This window comes from Parasteatoda tepidariorum, chromosome 10, assembly GCF_982258835.1.
Source record: "Parasteatoda tepidariorum strain Cologne lab strain chromosome 10, Ptep-v5.0, whole genome shotgun sequence".
In the NCBI taxonomy this organism is placed as follows: Eukaryota; Metazoa; Arthropoda; class Arachnida; order Araneae; family Theridiidae; genus Parasteatoda; species Parasteatoda tepidariorum.
The window spans coordinates 79,869,778-79,896,540 of NC_141764.1; the positions used below are offsets into that span (position 1 = coordinate 79,869,778).

At 31.1% G+C, this 26,763-nt stretch overlaps 1 protein-coding gene across 4 annotated transcripts in view; it reads right to left on the reverse strand.

The window, feature by feature from the left end:
* Positions 1–365: 365 nt before the first annotated feature.
* Positions 366–26,763, reverse strand: part of Ddr (discoidin domain-containing receptor 2) — a 636,659-nt gene continuing 610,261 nt past the window's right edge. For 2 of the 4 annotated variants that reach the window (XM_071184184.2, XM_043046731.3), the window contains 10 exons: positions 20,746–20,925; positions 16,285–16,457; positions 14,414–14,621; positions 13,166–13,219; positions 11,831–12,021; positions 7,109–7,253; positions 5,609–5,880; positions 4,252–4,583; positions 2,727–2,961; positions 366–1,732 (listed from right to left, as the gene is read on the reverse strand). In XM_071184184.2, coding sequence (XP_071040285.2) covers positions 1,433–1,732; positions 2,727–2,961; positions 4,252–4,583; positions 5,609–5,880; positions 7,109–7,253; positions 11,831–12,021; positions 13,166–13,219; positions 14,414–14,621; positions 16,285–16,457; positions 20,746–20,925 — 2,090 coding nt within the window. In that variant the 3' untranslated portion in view covers positions 366–1,432. Of the gene's footprint in view, positions 1,733–2,726; positions 2,962–4,251; positions 4,584–5,608; positions 5,881–7,108; positions 7,254–11,830; positions 12,022–13,162; positions 13,220–14,413; positions 14,622–16,284; positions 16,458–20,745; positions 20,926–26,763 lie in introns of all 4 variants that reach the window. The other 2 variants (XM_043046729.3, XM_043046722.3) reach the window with 1 other exon arrangement.

The following is a 26,763-nucleotide window of genomic DNA, read 5'->3' on the forward strand; positions in this document are numbered from 1 at the left end:
ACTTGATAGTGTCAAGTAACACAATTAATCAATGTTTTATGATTAGATTACAGGGTCATCATCCTTCTGAATAATTTAAATTGAATACAATGAGTAACGAAAGTATTAAAAGACAGATTTATGATTAAAAACTGAATAAACTAGGTCAAGTAATGAAAAAGTGTTAAATTTGGAATTATTAAATAATGTGGAAACGCCTTTTTGTATCTGTCTGCTTGATAAAACCATTAGATCTGTGGTATATGAAGGCATAAAAAGCGGTAACTGAAAACATGCAAAAATATTTAACTGAATGAAATAGTGTAAAGTAGCACAGTTATCTGAAAGTTGTTTGTGTTGGAGAAAAACAAAAACAAAAGCACAGATTTTATAATATCCATCTCGTTTCATTTCCATACATTGATCATACACATGTGTCTATTCTAGTACACAAACAATTGACTACATTTGCAGTTGAAGATATTCTTTACAAATCCAAGTCTGGGTTTTACAACATTTACACAATATTTTTTCACTCATTATCGTAGTTCACCAAGTGTCCTTTTTAATTTTTAGTATATATATAAACAAGACGGCTCACACGCTGTGAGCTGCCCCTCGTTGCTAACAACGGTCCTTGATCACAGAAGCCGAAAGCTCAAAATCATTTCCATTAATTTATTTTTATTTAAAACATAGACACAAAAGAAATGCAAATTCTGATTAGTACCACAGGTCGAGTTCAAAAATTTGGTCGCTGAAGTAAGTTTCTCGGCCACGAAAGTCACAGCGCATTTGCAATAGGAAATAAGGGTAGTAAGGAAAAAAAATCCCACCTCGATAGAACGAATCGTGAAACGTTCTAAGAACAAAATTAACTTGAAAACACTAGAAGTTAACCGTCTTTGAAATTCCAGCATGCATGTGAATGTGTGAGAACGTTCGAATGATAAATAAAAAAAGAAATGATGTTTTATAAAAGAGGGTCTCAGTGCTGCACTAGTTTTAGAAATACAGATCTAATTTCCAATTGATTCCAAGCATTCATTCTACTCACACTGTCGCACAGTTTGTTAATGGATTATTTACAAAGATATCCAGCACATTTTATACAAAGCTCCTGTTAAGTGATGTGGTCCTTAATTTATTGGGGGTTAGAAAAAACCATCAAGATTCCATAACATCGGGTCAGTGGTTTTTGGATGAGTAAAATGTCGCTTCCAGCTATGCAAACGAATCGAATACAAAAGCAATATCTGTCCATGGAGATTACGCCCATGGTAACTCCCCATTGATTTCCATGGTGAGACAGAAGTCGACGACGAATTGCCGGCTAGAATAAATTACTTCGTGTGCATCTGGTGCAAACTAACTGCCAACAATTATACAGCTTTTTTTGTTTCGTTGCCAGCCAAAAAAAATTTGATAGATTTCGTTACTTATGAAAGTTCAGTCAGAGTTGTGGTGCATAACCGAGATTCTTTCGTTGCAAGAATAGGTGGATTTCTCGAAAGTTTGGCCTGTCCGATTCATTCCTTTGCCAGCACTCCCTCATCAGGTCGTAGATTTCCCGAGGACAGTTTGGTGGTTGTGGCAAGTACCTGTGACGGCTATCCCCATGGTAAAGGTATCCTATATTTTCGATCACTTGTTCATCTGTAAGTTCAGCATAAGGTTGGTGCCTGGCGAATGTTAACACTTCCCACATGGTGACAGCGAAAGCCCAAACGTCACTTTTCGTTGTGAATTTACCCTGAAAATAAGAATGCAAGTCTTAATTACACTTTATAATTTAAACACGTATATGGTTACTAATAAAGCTTAACCCTTTGCTTGCGGCTGGTACAATAAGTGAACCCGAATGACTTCACCATAGTTTTTCTTGCTTGAACAGCGTTTTCACCTTTTTTTGACAGTAAAAAAGTAAAATATACCAAAAATTCTGCACTTCACTTTGCATATTTGAAAGGGTACCAACTAAATACTATTTCATAGAATCAACTGAACTTTTTTACAACCAAGATTTGCTATATCAGCAGTCAAAATATTTTATGATTAAATAGCTGAAGTGTGAAGTGGCTGTGAAAAGATATAATCTTATCATCTGTTGGTAAAAAAATATAATGAAATTACTTTCTGAACAACCCAATAATTCTTGAAAGCGGATTCAGACTTGTGTCATATTCTATACATGTGTTTAGTTTTACAAAATTTCTTCTAATTGTTTTAAATATGAATAAAATTAAACGTATGCTTTCTCAGCTATAAAAAGCTCCCTTTTGACGATTCAGCAATCATTCAGCTGTATTTCGTTAATTTTAAAAAATCATTTCCTCACGAAATCACGTGACTTGAGACACAACGCGAGCTCTCAAATATATGATGAAAATGCATCGTGTGCATTATGTGAGATCATTATGATCCCATCGTGAGATCGAATGAAGTCCAGAGGATCAAAATTAGAATGACGAAATTCGTTACCTTGAAGAATTGTTAATAGTTATTTTGTCATTGACGAAATGTTCGCTCGGAGAAAATACCAGGAAACGGTTTCGTCAAAAATAAATAGTTTTGCGGAATTTGAGTATCGATTTCCTACAGCGCGTAAGATTTATTTAATACGCAACTGGTAAGTTAAAAAAATATTACTTATTTTTTCAATCATCTTCCAATCACTGTACCAGGATCGCATCTTAAATGTTTATAGATTAGAAACCAAAATAAAATATTTAAAAAATCATTCTCACCAGAAGAATGCTTTCCCATGCCATCCAACGTATGGGTAATACAGCTCTTCCTTGGATCTTGTAATAGTCGGTGCTGTACAGACTTCGACTCATTCCAAAATCAGCAATTTTGATCACATGTGATCTACCAACCAAACAGTTCCTCGTCGCCAGGTCCCGGTGAACGAAATTCAGGGATTCTAGATACTTCATTCCGGAGGCGATTTGAGTGGCCATATATATCAGACATCCGTAACTGCGAAAATAGGAAACACAATTTAGAATTATAAGTATTTTTAAATAGAACTTTAAAAATTATCTAAAACATTGGACACATCACTTCCAAAAGACGTGGGAGGGAAATATTTAGCATAACTGTTTTTTTCGGGAAAGTGATGGGCTGTGAATTTTTAGTTTTGAGTCTGTTAAAAATAAAGTTATTTTCTTATTCTTAATCTACTTGGAAAAAAGAAGTTTTTAAATTTATTTTCTTATTTTTAGTTTCGTATCTTTTAATTTGTCTGTAATTTCGGAAAAATTTTCGATTGACGTTAAGTTTTGCTTGCACCACGCTCGTTTATTCTTTGAATTAACATATCATGAAGAAAAAAAAAGAAACAATTGAATGCACTAAGCAAAGGAAGTGGAGCCTCTTAACTGTTTTGATTTGATGTTTATGTTTGCCTCATAAATAAGGCGATTTGTGCAGTAAGGAAAGAGTTTCAATTGGTTCGATTACGAGCTTTACATTGTGTATTTATGAGGAAGGGAAAACCTCTTCGCATGCTTCAGAATTGGTTTTTGTTTACATTCTTAGCAAGGAAGTGGCTTTTATGAGGAAAATATTTACTTTTGACTTAAAACTCGTTCAGCAGTTAACTTAACTACGTCACGAAATGAAAATTTGACTAGCTGTCCATTCTTGTATATCTATTCCATTCTTGTATCTCCTCATGTTCTCTGGCATAAAGCTCAAGTTAAAATAACAATACTCTTGCTAGCCGTGTAGAAGTCGAAATTTCAATAGACCATAGATTCTATTTAGTGATTGAATGTCGATATAAATTCTGTTTGTAGGGATCAATGAACTGTTGGGAAACTACTTGATAATTTGATGGTCGCTTATAGTGCGGTTTTGAGGAGAACTCCTCCAGACTAAAAGTCAGGGGCTACTATGGTAACAAGCGAGAGCACATTTCGAATGGGGTTTGAAATGGAGGAAAGAATGCATCATTTGGTTTACTCACGACAACCTATGCTGAGATTAAGACAAAACTATTTACCCCACACCCCTATTCGAAGTGTCCTTTCCTCGTAACCATAGTACCCGCCACGAAGCGAGACTGGTGTCTGAAGGAGTTCTCCTGAAAGCCGCACTATAGACAGATGGTAAACTTTTAAACAGGTGATGTAACTGATTTGAATAATAAAGTACTTTGTTATAGAGATCAATTTAGAGTGGTCATCAATTTAGACAGGTGGTCAACTTATCAAGTTACACTGTATTAACAAGAGGTTGTAAACTAAAACAAAAAGAGTATTGTACCTCAGAGTTTTACTCGGTGTACCAGTTGGTCTGAAAGTGAGTGTTCCAGTCGTCTCTGGCACATGCTGTTGCAGGTACTGATTAAGGTCACCGTTCTCCATGTACTCGACTACCATGCATAAGGGACCGTCTCCCTGAGTGCATACTCCAAGCACATACACAATGTTTGGATCTCGCAGCTGTGAGAGTATGCGGACCTCCTTGAAGAAGTCGGCGCGCGTGTTGGCGCTAGCACCAGGACGCACACTCTTCACCGCCACCAGAGTTGAAGAGTTCCCGTGGCATGGGACGTCCACCAGCTCTGGAATACCTTCTGCGCGGCAGAGATGCACCTTGAAAAACAAAACATTTCTTTATTATCACACAGAGTGACTATCAGAAAAATTAGTTTAATGTTGAACTACATTATTGATAACTTGAACCTTAATGCCGCGCAAGTTCGTAGATATCTTAATCAGATGTTAAATTGAACCACGTTGCCTTTCAAGTTGAAAGATATTCTGCAATCGAGTTTTAGGTACTAGATTACCTTTTTAAAACTAATTTTGACTAAAATGCCATTTGTATAGATATAAAATAAAACAATGCACTTTTCTCTTTCTAAAATCATTTGAGTTTCCTTACTATGTCAAAAAGAATTTGCGCAACTATATAATTTGGCACCGTAATAAGGTTCAAGTAAATTTGAACGATATTATGGTTCAATGCAATTTAATTTTTTTATGACTCTATGACTGGGTTGAATCCCAAGAAGATACTTTTTTCGATAAAAAAAAGTGCTTTTGAAAAATTTTGTTAAAGAACCCACTGTTAAGAATTATTGAGATTTTGACCAAAAATTATGCATTTGAGTTTTTACTTCCTAATAATGACCAAACTGTAACTATTCTAAAACAATTTTAGTTTTCATTTTATTCTCATTAGTAGCATATTTAAGTGTTTTCAATAAAAAGCCTTTTCAATACCTCTTTACACTTAGTGTTTCAAAAATAGAAATTTTGACATATGGATTTCGATTTTTCTCTTGAAAGAGTTCTAAAAATTAGTCTGGTTCCTCTCCTGCAATTATTACACTCTTCTTTTCAATAGCATATAGCATAACCTCTGATCAAAAAGTGTGCCTCTCGTACAAACATCTCTGCACACCACTGAAAAAACTACTGGGTGTTGACTGATCTAGTTCAGCCTCACTGGTTGAATCCCTCTTTACCATAAACCTTGTTTTTACTAGCATGTTAAGAAAGTTCAAGCGTTCAAAAAAGTGGTTTAAGAAAGCTCAAGTGCACCTTTCTTAAACCTGGCAGTCGAAATATGATATCAGTGGAATTTTCAAGTAATAAAACAACACAAAATTTACCTCTCCAAACTGCCCTTCGCCTAGTTTTTCTAAATAATGTAATTTATGACGAGGCACTTCTCTGACGGGTGGCAACATTTCTTCATCTACATTTGGTGCGGCGTAGACAGTGTTACCACTGACGCCTTGTATGTTTGGCAGTTCTGTGACAGCTGTGGCAGCATAATGTCGTTCCGGACCGTTCACTCTTGAAAACGGAGATGTTTTGGTCGTGGTGGCGGGCATAACCTTCTTCACATCCGGGATAGCGTATTCTCGAGAAATTGCCGAACCTAAAAGAAAAGTTTACAGCACAGAAATTATTAAATCTGAGATTTATTATTTGGAAAGTTAAAGCTTTATAATTTCAAAATGAACTTGAAGATTTAAAATTTCACAATATTATTACTCTGAGATTTATAACTTTAAAACACTATTATTCAGTGATTTATTCTTTTATAATATTATTATTCTAAGATATATCAATTTAAAGCACGTTAATATTCAGAGATTTATTATTTTAATTCCTTATAACCCTGAGATTTATAATTCTAAAACGATATTAATCAGTGATTTATCCTTTTATAATATTATTATTCCAAAATATATAAATTTTAAGCATGTTAATACTCAGAGATTTATTATTTCAGAATTATATTACTCATATACTCAACATTTTAAAACATTATTACACTAAGATTTGTCATTTTATAATGTTACTTCTCTAAAAATCATCAATTTAAAAAGCTATTACTGAGTAATTTTTTTATTTCAAAATGTTATTACTCAGAGATTTATCCTTTTTAAACTTTAATGATCACTGAGTTATTATTTGGAAGGTTATTATTTTTAAAAAAAAATAATTTGGAATTCTGTTAAACATACAGAAATTATTTCTAAAAATTATTATGCAGTGTATTAAAGTTAATAATCAAAAGAGTTTTTAACGGAAGTATTTAATCTCGAATATCATTTCGGAACGCTAGTATTTAAACAATTATTACTTTTAAAATTAATAATCAGAGTGACGTTAATAATATTTTTGGGAAGTTAATGTAAGTTCTTGTGCTGATAATCCAAGTTTAGTAAGAATTTGTGTTTATCAATTTGATTTTTGTAATTTATTTTTAAAAATCTAAAATCTGTTTATTGAATTGAATTTTGTTAGAGATCATCCCTTAAGAATTTTCATTTTTGTTGATTGGCAAATAAAAGAATAGACATGTAAATAAACCAAGAACCAATCACATAAATGTAAACAAATGTAGCAGTAACCCGTAGGTGACGTCATTGAAAGCAAAGACCGCGAAGTATATTATCGTGACCAAAAATGTGATTTCAATAAAAATTAAACGAAAATTATAATCAAAACTAGGGGCCTCCAATTCTACACTAGAACCTCATAGGGTTAGTTTTCGACATTTTTAATACTTGTGAAGAGTTAGTTTTTAGTTACATTAGTTTGGAGTAGGTCGAGTAAATTGGCCTAAGGTTTATGGTAATGTTGCAAAAATTACTCACCATTGCAATAAGCTCCAGTGTAATTCACTTTCATGTCTTGAGGTTCTTGATACAGCAGTTTATCAGGATCATCGGCAGCGACTTGACCATACACAGAGCCGTTCGAGAGGTGACTGGGACAGGAACTGAATGTCAGCCCAAGATCCTATAAATAAATTTTAAAAAATAGCTTTATGACAATTTTCATAAAGTAAAGGTCAAGACACTGGCTACAGATATCCTGCAGCCAGGCATACGGCGTTGTAGATTAGGAGAGCATTTGCAGATTAGGAGAGAATCTGCAGATTTGGAGAGCATCTGCAGATTAGAAGAGCATTTGCAGATTAGGAGAGAATCTGCAGATTTGGAGAGCATCTGCAGATTAAAAGAGCATCTGTAGATTAGAAGAGCATCTGCAGATTAGGAGAGCATCTGCAGATTAGAAGAGCATCTGCAGATTTGGAGAGAATCTGCAGATTTGGAGAGAATCTGCAGATCTGGAGAGAATCTGCAGATTTGGAGAGAATCTGCAGATTAGGAGAGAATCTGCAGATTAGGAGAGCATCTGCAGATTATTTTTCATCTCAGATTTAAAAATATATATAACGGCACCTGGAGATCATTTTTCATCTCAGATATAAAAAAAAAATCAGCTAAAAAAGCTTAAAATATTACTAAGTCGAGGAACAGAAAAATAATTTTTAATTCTTAAACTTGCTGAATGAGTTGTTTCAGGCCAATCTGCAGATACATAGTCAAACGAAAAGTGATGACTTTTTCAAATTCCAAATAATGTTTTTTTAATTACCTGGAATTTTTTAAGGTTTTTTCACTGTAAAAGGTAAAGTTCGAATTCCGGTCACAGTGGGTCAATTTGCATAATGCTTCCAGCTTGCGGTGCTGACATGAAGTATTTTCAGTGGTAGACTGATTATGGGTTAGAGTCCCGTTTCCACAAGAGTAACAATGGGAAGGGTTTCGCAATTTTCAGTCCGTGTAATGCAAATGAGGGTTAGTTTTACTTAAAAACTTCTCCGATTAGCCTATTTTCCCCTAATGATTGATTCAGAAATTCCCTCGTCTTCTGTGTTAGGTTCAAAATTACTACAAAGGCTACGTAAATGAACATTGGTAGGGTCGTACATTTGACATGGATCAGCTGTTCGATATCAATAAAAAACAACAACTCCGTTTAAATTCTATTTAAAGAAGATTATAAAACTACACAATTATAATACAAGATTAAAAAAATAATGTAACAATAATTAAAATATGATTAAATAAACAAAAAATGATTATATAAACAAAAAAATAAAATGATTAATAATTAAAAAAACAACGTAATGATATAAGCTTAAACATTTATTTCGGTAAACATTATAATATTTTAAGCAAGGGTAATGTAAATACAAAATATTGATCATCCGTTATTTTATAACAACTTAAAGTAGTTAAATACACGCATTGTAAGTAATTGTAATAAATTTGTCATTTAGTTTAGCACGCAATTATTTACATTTAGCCTTTTAAATCTTCTGTCTTATGAAAGGAAATAAGATTTATAATATATAATTTAACGTGAGCTTGAGAAATCGCCAGCAGGATATAATGAATAGTGTGTGCGTCATTTTATCTCAGCTGAGTCTAGTATGAATTGCTGTAATAAATAATAAATTTCCCTCCCAAGTTGGGGGGGGGGGTATATTGCCAATTTCTCAGTGTTCATCTTAGCAATGTATATATCACTGTAGTGATTCTAATGCAACACATTAATTTATAATGAGTCGCAATTCTATTAGACGTTTCAGTAATTAACGTAGAATAATGGTAATGAGTAATTATGAATAAAATTTCGGATTTCTACTAAACGTGGTTTTTACAATAGCATTGCAAATATCATAGCCTAAATCCTGTTTTTGGTCGAAAGTTTTGTTTCCTGCCAGCTAATTGTGCTAAGATATAGCTTTTCTTTCTGTTGTTTGGTCATCGGACTAACTATTAAAGGTACTTTTTTAGTGAAGAGGGGGCAGCAACGTCGAAAACTTGATCCGTTTGTTATCTTAAGAAAAGAACTATAATATAAAGACTGTTGCAACGAAGTTGAAACGGGGAATTTATTGAAAGGGTATGGTGTACAAAAAGAAAAAATATACCGTCAATAACTTTTGTTCTAACTATTAGATTTTCACGAACTAGTGAACAAAACTTTTTTAGTCAGAGAAAACTTTTCGGTTCGCTTACAAAGTCCCCCAAATACCAGAAAATTTGCATTAAGTGTAATTAACATTATGGGACCCAAAATTTTGACAACTCTCCAGATTAAAGTAAAAAGAATATATTTACCAGATTGCGGCTTTCTATCATATTTTGTTTTTTAATTTTATAACAGTCGTTGAACAGCCAACCCAATTTCGGGTTTACGACAACTAATACTCAACTCCGTAGCCTTGTAATTTTGAACCATGCCAGAAGACAAGGAAACTCCTGTATCAATACCTCCAGAGGTATGATTTGTTATGGGAACATGGAGGACTTTGTGACTCGACAGATTTGACGTGCATCAGTCACCATTTACTACACGGGGTATCTTCGGCCAACAGGGACAGAACCCACGACCTCTTGGACATTGGCCCAGTGCCCTAATAACCAGGCTATCCCTGCCTTCGCATATTTTGTTAGTCAAAAAATGCAACTCCGTCGAAAAAAAGGTATGTTAGTTAAGAGAAAGTACATTTTTGTGTCTGGTTTTGCAACTTAATTGATAGTTAGCACTAATTAATTAAATTATTTGAGGCCGCGCCTTTGGACACTTAGTACAGGAAAATTCGATTATTAGAACAAAAGTTATTTAAGATTCTGTCTTTTTTTATTTTACGCTTATTATAAAAAGTTATTTTTATTGTTGTGAGGAAGAGATTTGACAAATAGCTATCGCAGTGTCCTTTTTTAACATAATAGTTCTAAAGTTAGCATTAGAAAAAAACTCTTATGCAAAATCCATCAACAGATACAAAACAATCATAATTGCTCTATCAGTCACGGTGCGTTGTAAGTTAAAACCAAAACTTTAAAATCAAAGTATTAGGGGACAATCCTAGAATAAAAAGTAGAACATTCGTTGTTTCAATCTAGATTTAGAGGAAAGAATTTGATTTAAATTGGACATTTTCCGCCATTGTAAGAAAATTGAAGTGTTGAACTCTTAGTCGGAGGACGTCGATTAATAATTTATACAGCAAAACCTAACCTAAACAAACTTTTGATTTTTCGGAAACTTGACTTTAGTGGAAATATTTTTCTTATTCCGTGTAATACTTATCGCAATTTTAGTTAGTACTTAAACCAAATAAATATGAGCAGCAAATCATATTAGTTATTCTTTAAAAAATTGTTTTAGTGTTTCATACTTAACATTATATACTAACTTACTAACATTAAATACTAACTTTACTTAAAATTAACATATTGACAAACATTAAATAATACTTAACCTTAGTGTATAAATATTACGTCTCCATACGATTTCTTAAATGACACGTTTACCGTAATTATTTGGGAATAATTTACCTGTCGTGTGCACTTAATTGTTAACTTATAAATTAATTTTAAAATATTTGCATTTTAACTCACAACGCTCTTTGGTCAGATTTTATTTTATTTTATAACCGTCGTTGAACAGCTGACCCATTTTTGAGTTTACGACTACCAATGTTCAACTCCATAACCTTTATTTTACATTCTATAACCGCTGTTGAACAGATGACCCAATTTTTTGGATTTACAAGTACTAATGTTCCATACTAATAATATACTAATAGTAATCCATAGTCTTGTAATTTTGAACCCAATCTAGAAGGCAAGGAAACTTCTGGATCAAGTATTGAGAGAAACTTGCCTTTAAGGAGGACTTTCTGATGGAGTAACTCCATTTGCGTTACATGGAGAGAAAAAACCACGAAAACCTCCCACGGTTAGCCTGACTTCAAAGGGGATCCAACCCATGATCCGTCTACCACTGAGGATATTTTGCGTCAGAACTGGGGTCGGTACAATCCGGATGCGGAATTCGTATCGACCAACCATCGCTGGGATTCAAACCCAGGTTACCTCATTGGAAGGCGAACGTTCTATCCCCATAGCCATCACGACTGACTCCATAACCTTGTAATTTTGAGCCCAATCCAGAAGACAAGAGAACTCCTAGATCAAATATTGGAAGAAATTTGCCTACGAGGAGAATTTTTGATGGCATTTGTGTTACATGGAGAGGATCCTTGACAGGTAAGTGTCGTCTGCATAGGGCAACATATAGAATTGAAGCAACTCTTATGTACTCGACTTCATTATTTTTATATGAAATGAAATCCGAGTTCACAAAGAAAGGCTACTATTTTTACGCATTTAATTTGAAATTTAAATTATTCAATGAAAAAACACTTAGGGGCGTTCATGAGGGTGCTTGATATTTGTAGCATCTGTAAGCATCACTCGCATTAAATTTTAACTTGGCATGCCTATTTCGTAATATAAATAATGAATAATATTTGCCCATAGCAATAACACAGCTCCAACAGCTTTTTTCCTTTTTGTCTTGTTTGATTTCAAATTATCAAAGTGATGTTAATCCTTAACATTAATTTATTTAATTCTCATTTTAAAAAAGTACATAACAAAACATAAAACACAGCTGCGAATATTCCTTTTCGAATATTTTTGTATGAAATGAAAAAAAAAAAAAGGTACCTTCATGTTGATGGTCACCCTATTCTCTCCCGGCCTGAGGACGTTATGGGGTGACGTGTTCTTCCTCCTCTTGTTCCTGGCTATAATGACAAAGATGACCACCACCAAGAGAAGGATGACAGCAGCCAAGACCCCGATAACCAAACCCACATATTGGTTGCCAAGAGCATCTTCGTTCAAAGCTGTGCTCACTAGACCAGAAAAGCAAAAAGAACGTGAAACAACAGGTCTTGATTGAAAAACACGTACAGCACATGACATTAATGATTACGTGATTATTATTCTACGTTAATTATAACTTAGTAAAAGAGAATTGTGAATTTCTGGCCTGTATCTTTATAATAATTGTGATCTAAGCATTTTGTGAATTCTGATTGGACAGAAAAGTCACGTGATACGATCATTACAATACAGGAAAGAAAAAGAAAATCCAGATATCTGTTATTAGCATAAAATTAACAAAAGTTATAACGATATTTACCGGCAAATAATTTATTTATTTTTTATTTAACGATATTTACCAGCAATACTTTTTTTCGTTATTTTCACGATTTTGATTTTGGTTATTAGAAAGATTTTGCATAGTGTTTGTCTTGCGTTATTTTATTTTATAACCGTCGTTGAACTGCCGACCCAATTTTTGGGTTTACGTTTGGGTTGAATAAGGAATAAATTAAGTTGAAACAGTTAGGTTGAAAAAGGAATAAATCCTTATACAGTTACGCCTGTAATCCGGTAACAGAAACAAATTCTATACTTTTTTGTTATTTCTAGTGTTCTCTCAACTCAGTTTTTTTCTCCCTATTTTATTAAAAACAAGTTCAAAGATGCTTTAAAAAAGAGTCACAGCAATTTGCTCCAATTTGTTTGCATGCGTTTTTAAAAATAAAATGAAAAATAATCTGCATAAGCTGTAATAATCTGTTGCACCCGCTGCCGTGCTGGGGTGTTACTCCTACCGGGACTAAAGGTAATGTTTCATTATTATTGTTTATAAAAAAAATAATCGCATGATATTACTTTATAATGCAACATTTTATGAAAAACAAATTTATTTTTCAGTTTATAGTTATTAAACGGTAAATAAGTTATATTTACTTTTATATTTATTTATATTTTATAGATTTTCGTAATTCAAATCAATATAATTCCATCTCAATTACTAGTAATAAATAATTTTAATAATTCAATGTCGTAATTGAAGTGATTTATGAGCTAAACTATGTCAACTTTACAAGATTAAAAAAAAATTAAAAGATAAAAATTCTAAGATAACTCAAATGCAATATAAAACTGAAATAATATTGGATATAAATAAATTGTAAAACATACTACCTATAGGTGGAGCTGCAGGAGGCTCCTCTTCCGTGAAATTACCCACAGCTGGTACTAAAATTAAAAAAGTGAACTTTAGTTACTTTATGCTCCATTAGGGTGGTTATTGGCATACAATAATCACCAACATTTAATAATTCTTGTAAAAATATGGTCGTTAGTAACTAAATCTATTGGTTATAAATCAATATACACGTGAGAAAAAATAAACAAAAGCCAGAAAATAGAAAATAATTAAAGTGGAAAAATAATAGAAAAAAATAGCAATGGATTTAACGAAGGAAGAAGAAATCATGCTATGAAATTATCGGCTGGTCAGTGAACATTAAAATTTGACTTGGATCACCATAAAATAATTTAAATTATTACAAGTAATCCGCCGTATCAACCATAGATGTAAAAGAATGATACATTGTTTAGGTTTTTCGATTTTTAGTTTAGTGTTTTGGTTTGTATTTTTGTCTAATATCACATTTGGTCATAATTGTGAACATTACACATCTTCTTCATTGAAATTTTTTAAATTAAATAAACTTTATTAGATTTTTTAAATTTTTTTTTTAATATTTACGATTTAATATTGAGTATTTCTAATATTAAGATTTAGATTATAGATAATTTCCAATCTTAGGATTTAAGATCAGATAATTTTTAATTTTAAGATCGAATATTAAGTCCTTTTCCTATTGGGATTTAATCAAATCTTAGCATTAGAAAGACTTAATATTAAATCTTAAATATTAGAAATACTTAATATTAAACCTTAAATATTAGAAATTTTTATTTGAAAACAAATTTTAATATTTAATATTAAGTATTTCTAATATTAAAATTTAAGAGATTTAATACCAATAGGAAAAGGACCGCTGAAAATGCTTATGCAGTAGTATTACTTTTAATTACTGGTCCTTCGGACCAGTGACTACATTTTGTTAATTTCTACTTCTGAAAACATTATCGGTATTTGTAGAATTATTATCAAGGTCAATCATTAAAAATTGAGAATTTAAATTTTGTGTACTATTTAGATAGTTTGATAAAATTTACAGGTAGATAATTTAAGTGTTATTGGTTCGAATAATTCAATAGGGGGATGTAAGAATTGTCAGTAAAAGGTTTAGGATTTTTAAAACCAGTACTATTTAAATTAATAATTTATTTTCGAAAATAAGAGTGGTGCCTTGAGTACACCCTGTATAAAAATTCAAACATTCATTTTGAAAATTGATATCGAAAAAGAAGACTTACCTGAATCAAAACTAACTTCGGAGATAAGTATCCACCTAGCTGCAAAATGTAGTTCGACTTTCACAGTACGCCCTATTCCATGATGCAGGAAGATGGTGACATTTCTAGAACGTTCGAAAAATATGTCAGGCATGTATGAGAACTGAACTGCTTGGTTATTGAAGTATCGTCCTCCCACGCTGAACCATATTTTTGCAGAAGCAAAGACCTAGAGAATAAAAATTAATAATTTTTATTGTAAGTTATAATATTCAGTTTATTGTAATATTCAGAAACAGTTAACGAAGTGAAAACAAGAACGAGTAAAATATTTTGAATATGGTGCTGCCATCTATAAACTTTACTTATAAACAGGAAAAACGTCACTAGATTATCGAATGTTTAATTTTAAGGAATAAAATTCCATATACATTTAAAAAAATTGTTTCAAAGAGAAATATTTTTTTCAACTAATTCTATCTGTATCTTTTTCAAACTAAGCTCTAATTTCTCAAAAAAGATTTTTAAAAAATTATAATTCTCAAAACACAAACATGTTTTGACTTTTATGGTGCTGCCATCTTTAGATATTGTATCAAACTATTTATGGTTTATTTCTGTGTTCCTTTGATTAATTTACGTTCTATTATTCAATTATTAAATGTAAATTTAAAAATAACTAAATATTAAACATTTTGAATATATTTTGTATGTATATTTTTCTGTTTTACTTGAAAAAGTCACATAATTCCGAGTTCTAATTTAAATTGCAATACAAAATGCTGAAAAAATGAATAAACAGAATACAACAAATTAGAGAATAAGTACTTAGACTGGTTTATAAGTTTTCCAATAAACAATAAAATCAACAATGTTTCATTCAGACTTGAAAAATATATGACCATATTTTAAACCAAACGCTTAAAGAGTGAAACCATTCATAATATCTAAGATAAAAGAATGCATAAAAATAATTTATATTAAATTTATTACAAAAAAAAAAAAAAAAAAAAAAAAATCCTTCATGCTCATGAGGGGTTTCTCAAACAGTCCCTTAAAAGGGTGCTTTAGTACTAAATGTAAATTAAAAAGTCATCTTAGATTGTGTTTAACTTAACTAACATCTTAGATTGTGAGACTATATACAAAAAAAAAATATTTAAAAATTTCCATTTGCCGTTTTTTAAAATTTATTTTACCATGAAGTTTTTAAAAATAGGTTTAAGAATGAAGAATAATAAAGACATAAAAATTTAAATCAAAAGTAGAATCAACATTTGTAACAGATGTTGTCATGAATTGAGAAACTAGTTCTAATTTAAATTCATAAGTTGTGAAACAAAAATACAGTTGACTACTAAGACACTAGGGAGATCAATAGTTTTATATGGCAGTTAATGCTGGGTAATTAACCAAGCAGATGAAGAGAAACTGATGACTTTCGAGAGAAAAATATTACGAAACATGTTTGGTGCAATAACGGAACCTGGAGAATTCGTTACAACCATGAATTACAATTAAAATATAAAGACCCTAACATAGTAAAAATGATCAAGGTTTGTCAAATAAAGTAGCTAGGACACGTATTAAAAAGTAACCTTCAAACAAAGGGAAAAAGAGGAAGATCTAGAACAAGATGTAAGAGTTGAAAAGTGGTTAAAGGACTTGGGAGTTAATGGAGAAATATTGCACCGAAATTGGAGAAATATAGCACCGAATAGATGTAAATGGGGTAAGCTGACTGAGACTAAGTTAGCCGGTAACCGGCTGCAGTGCCTAAGAAGAAGAAGAAGATAAAGTTTTGCAATTTAAAATTTTCAAATAGAGAAATCAACGTATTTAAAGACGCAATTCATTCGAAAATTGAAAGCCTAAATATTGGTAAGACTTACTTGGACGTCTCTGGAATGCATGTTGTTGCAATAGAAGTAGAGAGCCGAGAAGTTTCTGACCACATCGAACGTGAAGATAATCTCAATGGGACGAGATTCCACCCCTGTTAAAACATCCGTTGAAAGAGTGCTAATGCCTCCACTATCGTTCTTCCAACCTAGCCACTCATAGCCTAGGAGAGAAAAATATAATTATAATTTTAAAACATCTGTTGTATTTGGAAATATATATTACCGGGAAAGTTTGAAATCCGACATTGTATACGATGCATAAAACTATATTCCATTGCAAGTTAAGAGAAAACCATTGCGGTATAGGATTTTTAGTAATCATCCACCAGTGCATATAGTTCGTTTTATTTCGTTATTAAATTATATATATATATATATATATATATATATATATATATATATATATATATATATATATATATATATATATATATATATATATATATATATATATATATATATATATATATATATATATATATATATATATATGCTTTCAAAACAACGTAAATATTTGCTATTATTCTTTCACCAGTTTCTTTAAATGCGAACAGAAAAACGTACATTTGTTGCGATTTTTAGATATCATTTGTATTACTTGCTAATACATTTGTTGTATCAAACACGCAAAAGAGAGGCTGTGCAACGTCTTTTCAAGAGTTCGAGATATCGATATACGTTCGCGTTAGAAGCTGGGCATCCGTTCCGTTTAGCGTGCAATTAGATGCAAACAGGCTCTGTCCGTACGGATAATGGTTTTTTCTTAACTTGCAACAGAGTATAGAGAATGCCAAATGAGAGACAGACAAAGCATGAAATAGATCTCTGATTCGTTTCGAATGTAATCACTTTTAATTTAAAAGTTCATTCAAGCCTACCGTATTACAACAAGTAGGTAAGTTTTAATTTCTTATTTTTTATATGAAAATTTTGTATCAATTAATAAGAAAGTTAAAAATTTTTGTTCAATACTTTTTTTTTACGCACTTTGAATAAAATCTTTTTAACTATGCTTTCATTAATTTTGTCGCAACAACATTTGTATTTTTGAGGAGTGTAGGCCATACATTTAATAGCCCTATCTGGATCTTTTTTCACATTTTGCCCAAATGGCATTTGTCATTCTATAGAATGCCTAGGCATTATATACCATGTCTAGGGAACGTATGTAATAATTATCATATTTCATACTTTGCCTAAAAACATATGAGATAATTAAGTGTGTGAGGTTTTCGTGGTTTTATTTTCGTGTAACACAAATACCAGTTAGCTCCATCAAAAAGTCCCACAAGATAGCTAGATTGTTTTAACGTTTGATGCAGAAGTACCCTTGTCTTTTGGGAAGGATTCAAAATTACAAGGCTGGAGCATGGAACATTGATAGTCGTAAACTCAGAATTGTGTCGGCTGTTTTATATATATATATATATATATATATATATATATATATATATATATATATATATATATATATATATATAATGATTCAGGACTGTAAGGGTAAATTTTACTAATCTAGGGCTCTTTATGTTAACTATGTCAATGGAAAAGGAAAATGTCAATACGACGAATACAATTTTGTGAAATTGAAAAGACTTTGGTATCTACTTGTTTAATGTTTTAAAAGTTATTTTGGCATGTATTATAAAAGTATTAGTCTTGTCATTAATTATTTTCATGAAAAATTCTGTCCTTTAAATCTTTGAAAGATCATGCCTCGAATTCAAAAATAAGTCTTACCATTCATTATCTTCATAAAATCTCAATCCCTTATTTCTACGAAAAATCACGTTACAGTCAAAGTTCAAAATTTGTCCCTGTGCTCTTTAAGTTAACTAATCTGTAGACCATCTTGTTTCTTCAGTAAAAATGCAAAATATTCCCAGACTTAACCTAAATAAAGTATTCTGAATCTTTGAATATTGAAAGTTTCTTTTCTTTTCCTCCTTTATTTATTTTCTATTTTCTATAGAACGTGTCGCCAGCAGTGACATAAATAACACCCCCGCAGAACCACAGTGAAGGGAAGAAGCATTAAGGGCGGAGACGCCTTGAAATTATTACAGAAAGTTCCATATTTATGAATCTGACTAAGGGGCTCGAGTCATCGTAAGTACGCCACTGGTCGATGACGCTTTTTTCTTTACTTCTTCAGTGACCAATGCTTTTAAGTGATATTTTTGCTAGTAACAACACGAATTTGTCGTTAAAAATACGTATAAAGAGCACGTGTCAGTATAATGATACACCGCAATTCTAACTTGTTTAGGAGAGCCTTTTTAGAATCAAAATCAAAATTTTTATATAGACCAGGAGTTTCCAACTTACATGTGGCCGGGGGCTGCAATTAAAAACATCAGTCAAATGGCGGGTCGCAACTGTATCAAAATTTTATATGGGACTCTTTTATGTTTGAAGAAACATTAACTATTACTGTCAGATTTTTATCAAGTTGTACAAAACAAAAGTATTGAATTGCAAATTAAAATAACAAGTAGATTTTTACCTGAGAAAGAAATTTTTCGCACCGTTTTTATGTTAAATTTCCCAGAAACGAAGAAATTAGGTTTCTTTTTTAACGAAGCAAAGTACTTTATACCCATATAGATTTTTTACGAAAATTTATCGCAAAAAATGACAACTAATATATTTCAGTTCGCGGGCCACAAAAAAAGGTTTGGAGGGCCGGATGTGGCCCGCGGGCCGCCAGTTGGTAACCACTGATATAGACATTATGATTTCGTGTTTTGTACTGTATACGGAAATTTCCGGAAGTTTGCTAAGTAAATATTTGAGCCTCGATGGCTCAGAGGATAGAGCGTTCACCTTCCAATCAGGTGAACCAGGTTCGAATCCCAACGATGGCGGGTCGATACGAATCCGCATCCGGCTTGCACCGACCACAGTGCTGACGTGAAATATCCTCAGTGGTAGGCGGATCATGGGTTAGAGTACACAGGCTAATCACAGGATGTTCTCGTCGTCTTGTCTGGCTCATGTAACGCAAATGAGGATTAAAAAAAAAAGTCCTCCACGGAAGCAAAATTTCTCCCAATGCTTGATACAGGAGTTCCCTTGTTTTCCGGATTGGGATCAAAATTACAAGGCTATGGAGTAGAATATTAGCAGTCGTAAACCCATAAAATTCGGTCAACTGTTCAATGACGGTTATTAAAAAAAAGTAAGTATTTGGAAACCATACTGAGGAAAAAGTTAGGCTTAAAAATTTCCATTTTTGTGAAAGTGTGACTTATAACTAAATTGCCTCTAATTGCTTAAAACTAATTGCCTTGTTCTCTCATACAATAAACATTCTATTAAAATTATTTAAAGCTAATTAGTTCAGTTTTATTTTAGGACTCGTTGCTGTTATAATGGCAAATATCTTATCCATACCTTAACGAGTGAGTACAGTGTAAGATAAATAGGTTAAAATGGAAAATAAAATAATTGTTATCTTTCCAATCTGAATTTCGCACTAGAATGAAAATAATAGTATATACTAGGTCAATATATGAAAGGAACAAATTTATTGTATGCTCTGATTGGCAGCTATATTTTGATGAAAAAATGATGAATTTTTTTTTTTTTTGAAATAGAGGTAGATATTGAAAATGACGAAACATTTGTTAAAACTGATGAACAAAAATTGGCTACCTTACGCAAACTATGTTTATTTTTATGCGGAATGTACACTGAATTCAACAAGTAGAGCGAGATTTTTATTTGCAATTTTAACATTTTTGCGGAAGATTGTTTCGATAGGTAGAGAGAAGGCTTTGAAACTGATTAAAAAGTGCTGTCCTAGGTCTATAATTTTTCCAATACTTAAAACCTTTACTATACTATTATTAAATCTTACACATAGTTTCGAAATAATACATGTATCGAGTTGACAAAAATCATTTTTAATCAAATTCGTTAATCTACGAAGTATTGGCAAAAAATTAAATCTAGGACTACTCATTTCCCGATCTATCAGAAAAAAAATCTTTCGCAAGAAGTGTACAAATTGCAAATCAAAGTCCCGCTCTACTTATATATTTCCAATAAAAACAATTCATTAGGTTTTTTGTATTAGACTTGAGTGAAAAAAAATGGCCTAAACAATTTTGAAGGTACAAATGAAAACACACACTGCACTTGTTGCAGTACATAATCTCAATAAAAGCAATACATAAAAGTCTTTGTATGAGACATGAGTGAAAAATTTGGCCTAAACAATTTTGAAGGTGAAAATAAAAACCCACGATGTACTTGTTGGATTCATTACATAATCTCAATAAAAGCAATGCGTAAAAGTCTTTGTATGAGACGTGAGTCAACACCACTATGTTTAATTAAATATGTTTGGATGACAACAACTAAGATGAATATAATATAAATAAATAAATAAAAAGAGCTTGTACAATACACGTTAATAGGAAAATGAGTAATCAATCAAGTTACCTTTTCCGAAACCCGTGTTGTCCACCCGGAAGTTGTCCTCTCCTTTCAGCCCATCGGTCAACTGTCCCAGACCGCCATGGAGATAACTGTCATCCTTAATACCGTCATAGATCTTGTCCGACAGGTTAATGTCTATTCCTCTCCTCTCACCCTGTGGCATGGCATAGGACACAAGACCCTCTGCAACAAGACACCCGTGTTAATAGATTAAATTGATCATTTTGAGGAAATCTCAAATAGTTCATTATTTCTTCACTCTCCAAACTTTTCCGAAAAACATTTCTTAAAGATCGAATTCTTTAGATAATTGAAGAGCTTAGTGGAAGAAAGTTCTGAGCGACATTTTTCTGCACTTAAGAGACACCAGTTTATAGCGACTGTACCGAAGAGATTTTTCCATTAAAAATTGTCTTACTTAATGCTCTGAAAGGAAAATATTGAGTTCTATTTACACAAAAAGTGGTACCTCTATTTAGATCATAGAATCCGTTCTAATGGATATCGATGAAATTCGGTACGTACATTATAAGGACTACACATAAATAAATGCTTCGTATGTAAAATAAACAGCGTCCTCAAAAAACTGGTAGCAAAATATCTAAAAGAACATTCGAAAACTCACCTCCTTATGTTTTTTAATAAAATTCTTTTGATAAGAGAATCCCTGCGATGGATATTTGTTTTAAGAACATGAATTTTAAAAGATAAAGCAGTTAATTTTCACATATTTGTATAGAAATTTTACTACCAGTTTTTTAGTTTCTGGAGGATGATGACCAGCATATTCAGATGGACCACGTTGTATGACCCAACCATTGTCAAGCACCTATTCTTGTTTTTTGGTAACACTGGTTGGATTGGTAACACTGCTTAAATTTGAAACTCATTACATTTGCAGCAAAGTTTTCAGAAATATGTCCTGTTAGCAGCAAAAAAAATTGTTATTTTAATAAATTTGATTAAAAAAAGACCTAAATTTAGAATTTAATGTTCGGAATTATTCATTATTTTAGAAAGCACTCTTTGCATTTTAAAACAGTGCCATGATTCAGAGAGTACTTTCATTGTTTACAATAAAAAAAGAACATTCTTAAAAAAAGAGAGGAAAATAAACGAACGCATTTAAACATAAATATTGAAGATAGTATTGACATTCATTTCGCAAAAGCACACATAAAGAAGTTAGTACATTTATGACTCACTAAAAGGAAAAAGAAAGAATTTAGAAACCACTAAAAAAGGTTAAATTTTTTTAAAATTTTCTAAATACATAAATAAATTTCGAGAAATATAATTTTAAATAAATTAAATTATTCAAAAAAATTAAAGCGCAAAGATATACTTGATGAAAAATTATTTAATCGGAAAACTTCGACAAGATTTCAGCGGTTGAAATGATCCATTCTCAAGAGGATGAGAAAAACAAATTATATTTAAAATAAGAAACCACTAAGCCAACGAAATAAATAAAAAAAAAGTGAAAAACAAACAAGAATAACTGTGTTAGTCGAGGAAAACGACGATGACCATTTTTTCTCCCTAAATAACTTTTAATGTTTTTCCTTCATCAAGTATAGTTTGTCATATTTAAATACTAATTTCATAATTAGAGTTAATTAAAGATAAGTATATTTAAGATAAGTATAATAATTAGAGATAAATATAATAATTAAAGATAAATATAATAATTAAAGATAAATATAATAATTAAAGATAATTATTATAAGATAATTATCTTTATAATTATTATAAAGATTGAGATAAAATCTGAGAATTATACGATATGTTTGATCAATAATTTATCACGTTAAAATAAAAGAGCAACAAATTCAAACGTGACAAATGAAAACAGCATTCACTCATTTTCCCCAAAAGCTTGTCTCCAGAAACTTAATCGCTTCTAATAAGCAAAGCTTAAAGACACATTAAGACATTCGATATTTCAGCACCTTCTCAAGATACTTTAATAGAACAGCTCCCCGGGAGACGTTTTCCTAAATCGTTCCCTCCATATTTAACAATTTACCACAAACAGTTTGTATCGTTAAACTTAAGACCAAAGCATCTTTCTCCAAGAAATAGTTTCGGAGCAACGCACGCACTTCAGCAGAATCTTAACGGATACTTAAATCAGTAATAATTCCCATAACACTCGCAACGATTGCAAACCTGGACCCATAATGATTCGTGACTAAGTGTTCGAATCAGGATAGTCTTGAGTTTCCAGAAGTAATGGCCAGGAGATACTAGATTGCCGATGAGATCCTCTGCAACATTCGATAGATAACGATAATTTGTCGCCTGTGGTTGGATTCATGCAGCAGGTTCTGCACTTAATTATCTCAGCCGCATTCTGACTGAATCAATGACGGCGTGCCATAATCGAGGGTTAAGCAGTCAACAAACGACATATGCGTTTGTGAATTTTAACTGGCGATGCGGAATTTCGAACGCTACTATTGAGAACATTCTGGAGTGTCCAATTACGGTATGAGGAATTGGTATTTGAACTGTATTTATGATTGAGGTGATGGCTTACAGTGCAAATTGGAAATGCGTTTTGGATAGAAATATTGGCGAACGCATTAAGCGGTTGCTCTTTAATTCATTTAAAATGTATGGATTCCACGATTTTCGGTAGTTAAGGTATGAAACTACAGGCTATTAAAGTTGGTTAATGCTTAAAGCAAATGAAATCGTTTATTTTTAAAACGACCTTTTTTTTTAATTTGGAATTTTGATACATGTTTTAATTCCTAATTTTTAATCCCCTAGTTATTACGTGAGCGCATGACGAGGGTGGGGACGCGTGATTTGCTTATTTTTGCCGACAGGAGAAGAAAAGAGGTATGAGCAATGCTTACGTAAGAGAAATTAAGGCCCCTTTATCTTCGGAATTCAAAAGTGAAATAAAAATAACAAAAAAAAATGTAAAATTTAGAATAAAAATAGGATTGGAGGAAATTTAAAGGAAAATAAAAGGTCAAGATTAACCATTTTGAACACAAAAAATCTGGAAAAATATCCCCCCCCCCTCCTAAAATTTTGTAAAATGAATTGAATTGTGTATTTTGTTTACATATTTTATTTGAATTTCATCCTCAAATTAGATAACTACTATATATGTCAGAGTTGAAGTACATTGCGACATGCTTACGTAAGCAGGGAAGGAGTTTGGGATTTGCTTATTTATGTTGCCTTAAGGCAGGGCTGTCCAACTGCAAAGAGCCCACGGGCCGCAGTTTGAAAAAGTTGAACAATAACCTCTTATACAATAACAATTAATAGTTGAATTATGAATTATAAAACAATGGAACAGAAGGATTATAAAACAATTTGCTTATATTTTAATGGGAAAATTGAGGGTGATCAGCCTGAATAAGAAGTTGGCGGGCCGCACAATATGTGCTGGCGGGCCAGATGCGGCCCGCGGGCAACCAGTTGGACAGCCCTGCCTTAAGGGGTATTCAAATTTGTCAAAAATATGCGCACGTAATATTTTAACGGTACCTTATAGGAATCTGAAAAAAATTAACTACTCTTTGTTTTGACAAAATGCACCAAAAATGTCTTTATACTTATATTTAAGAACAAATAATAAAAAAGGATCTTTATCTTTCAAAAAAGTAACATTATTTATTTATTTGCTTATTTTTTTAGTTATTTTCTCAATTTATTTCCGTAAGAGACATTGCTCAGTAACAAAACAAAGGAGGCATAATAATAGGAAATAACAACACAAAATAAAGGAGTTATTTTTTACTTTTACAACCAAAATTAACTTTTACAATAAGTTTATTTTAAAATTCCTTTTTCTAATTTTTTGAGCTATTGAAGATTGTCTACTTCTCAAGAACTAATCATGGATAACTTAAGAAAATCGATCAAAGTGGTTTTTTGAACCAAATATGAACAAAAAATTATAAATATATTTTTTAAACAGAACAAACTGCTCTGTAATTAATGCTAACTATTAAGTACGCCGGATGTTCCATTAGGTCCACCTTCAACAAATATTTTTAAAATTCTTTTTGAAAAATTAGGTCAAAAATTATGCACATTAGGGTATTTTTATAGAATACTATTTCCACTTTTCGTTTGCAAACTTAACGTTTTGTATTTCAAATCACTTTTGTTTCTTTTCATTCACGTGCGGCAAGTACTGAAAATGGGAAATTTTTGAGTGCAAGAAATTTGCGGACTATTATTTCCAAATTGTATATTTTTGAAGCGAATGATGTTTTAATAAAGAAGTACCTTACAGTTTTAGTTTCTTGCGATGATTTATTTAATATACATTACGGGTTGTTACGTTATTATATAAACGTTATTATGCAAACGTTATTTTATAAACCAAGATGCTAATACATACGTTATTATATAAACCAAAATAAAACTAGAATATCATAGAAGTTAGAATGTCATAGAAATAACTAGAATATCATAGAATATATAAAGAATTACAACTTCAGAATGCGAGACAGAAAATATCCAAATCAGTTTTACTGCTTGATGAAACACGGAGTTGTTTGTAGTAATCATCATTCTACTCCAATCTGTTTCGTGCGTCAATGAAACATGTTTCAATGTTTTTAGTTACATCTTATTATAAAATTATATATATATATATATATATATATATATATATATATATATATATATATATATATATATATATATATATATATATATATATATATATATATATATATATATATATATATATAATATACATTAGTAATTCGTTAGATTTTGGCAACTATTTTTTCCTGACTGAAATAATAATTTGTTATCCTTAATGAGTGTATTTGATTACATTTTAGACAATGATTCCAAAAATATATATTAAGGTTTGTCATCATAGAACTGCCTTTATAGATATGGAAAATACAGTGATATGGAAATGTATATTGATAATATAGGATGGATAAATATGTTATTTACAAGGGCTTTCAGAAATAGGAGAGATTCATGTTATCCCGATTTATGTTATTTTAAGATTAAGAGCTATCACCATATTATATATATATATATATATATATATATATATATATATATATATATATATATATATATATATATATATATATATATATATATATATATATATATATATATATATATATATATATATATATATATATATATATATATATATATATATATATATATATATATATATATATATATATATATATCATATTATATTATATATCGTTTCGGAGCATTTGATATTTGTTATTAAGATTTTATAGTTAGCAACAACCTTCCAATGCTGGATCGAAAATGAATCGAAATAGATAGAAAAAGAAATGAATTGATTCTTAAGACTAATAAATATTTAGTGAGCCGTAACGACATTACTTTCTGATCCCCCATTCAAAAAAAAAGTATAGTTAAAACCCCCAGAATATGGTAAAATTTTCCATGCTTCTGGCTCTATGGGAACACCAAAAAGCTTAGGTAGTAAGTAAGGTGTTATAATAAGTGATAAAAACTAATAAAACATTACCAAATGAATGGTTGAAATAGCGTATATTTTGATTTTATAAACCAGTATGCTTTTTAAATTTATTTTCTCTATTTATTTACTTATTTATTTTACCAAAAATTTCTTTAACATACTGTACGGTAATTTCACTTCAATTTCTTTTTCCGTATACTATGCAGTATTTCACTATTTCTGTCAATTCCATATTTTTTTTAATATTTTATTATTATTATGATAGTGAAAATTATTGAAACCTCAATAAGACTTCTCGAAATCGTAAACTATAAATGTTTGAAATTCCCCATATAAAATGTTCCTACTTTTAATAAAGAAAAAATTAGCAAAATTATAAAAAAGTAAACTTTCTACAACATAAAATGAAATTTATTTTCTTTAAGTTAAATAGAAAATGAAACTCTTATTATGAATTAAAATGAATTTCTTAACTTAAGTTTTTAAGCAGTTGCAGAAAGTTACTTTTAAAGCTAGTAATAAATACACTTGATATATGTAGGTAATTTGAATAA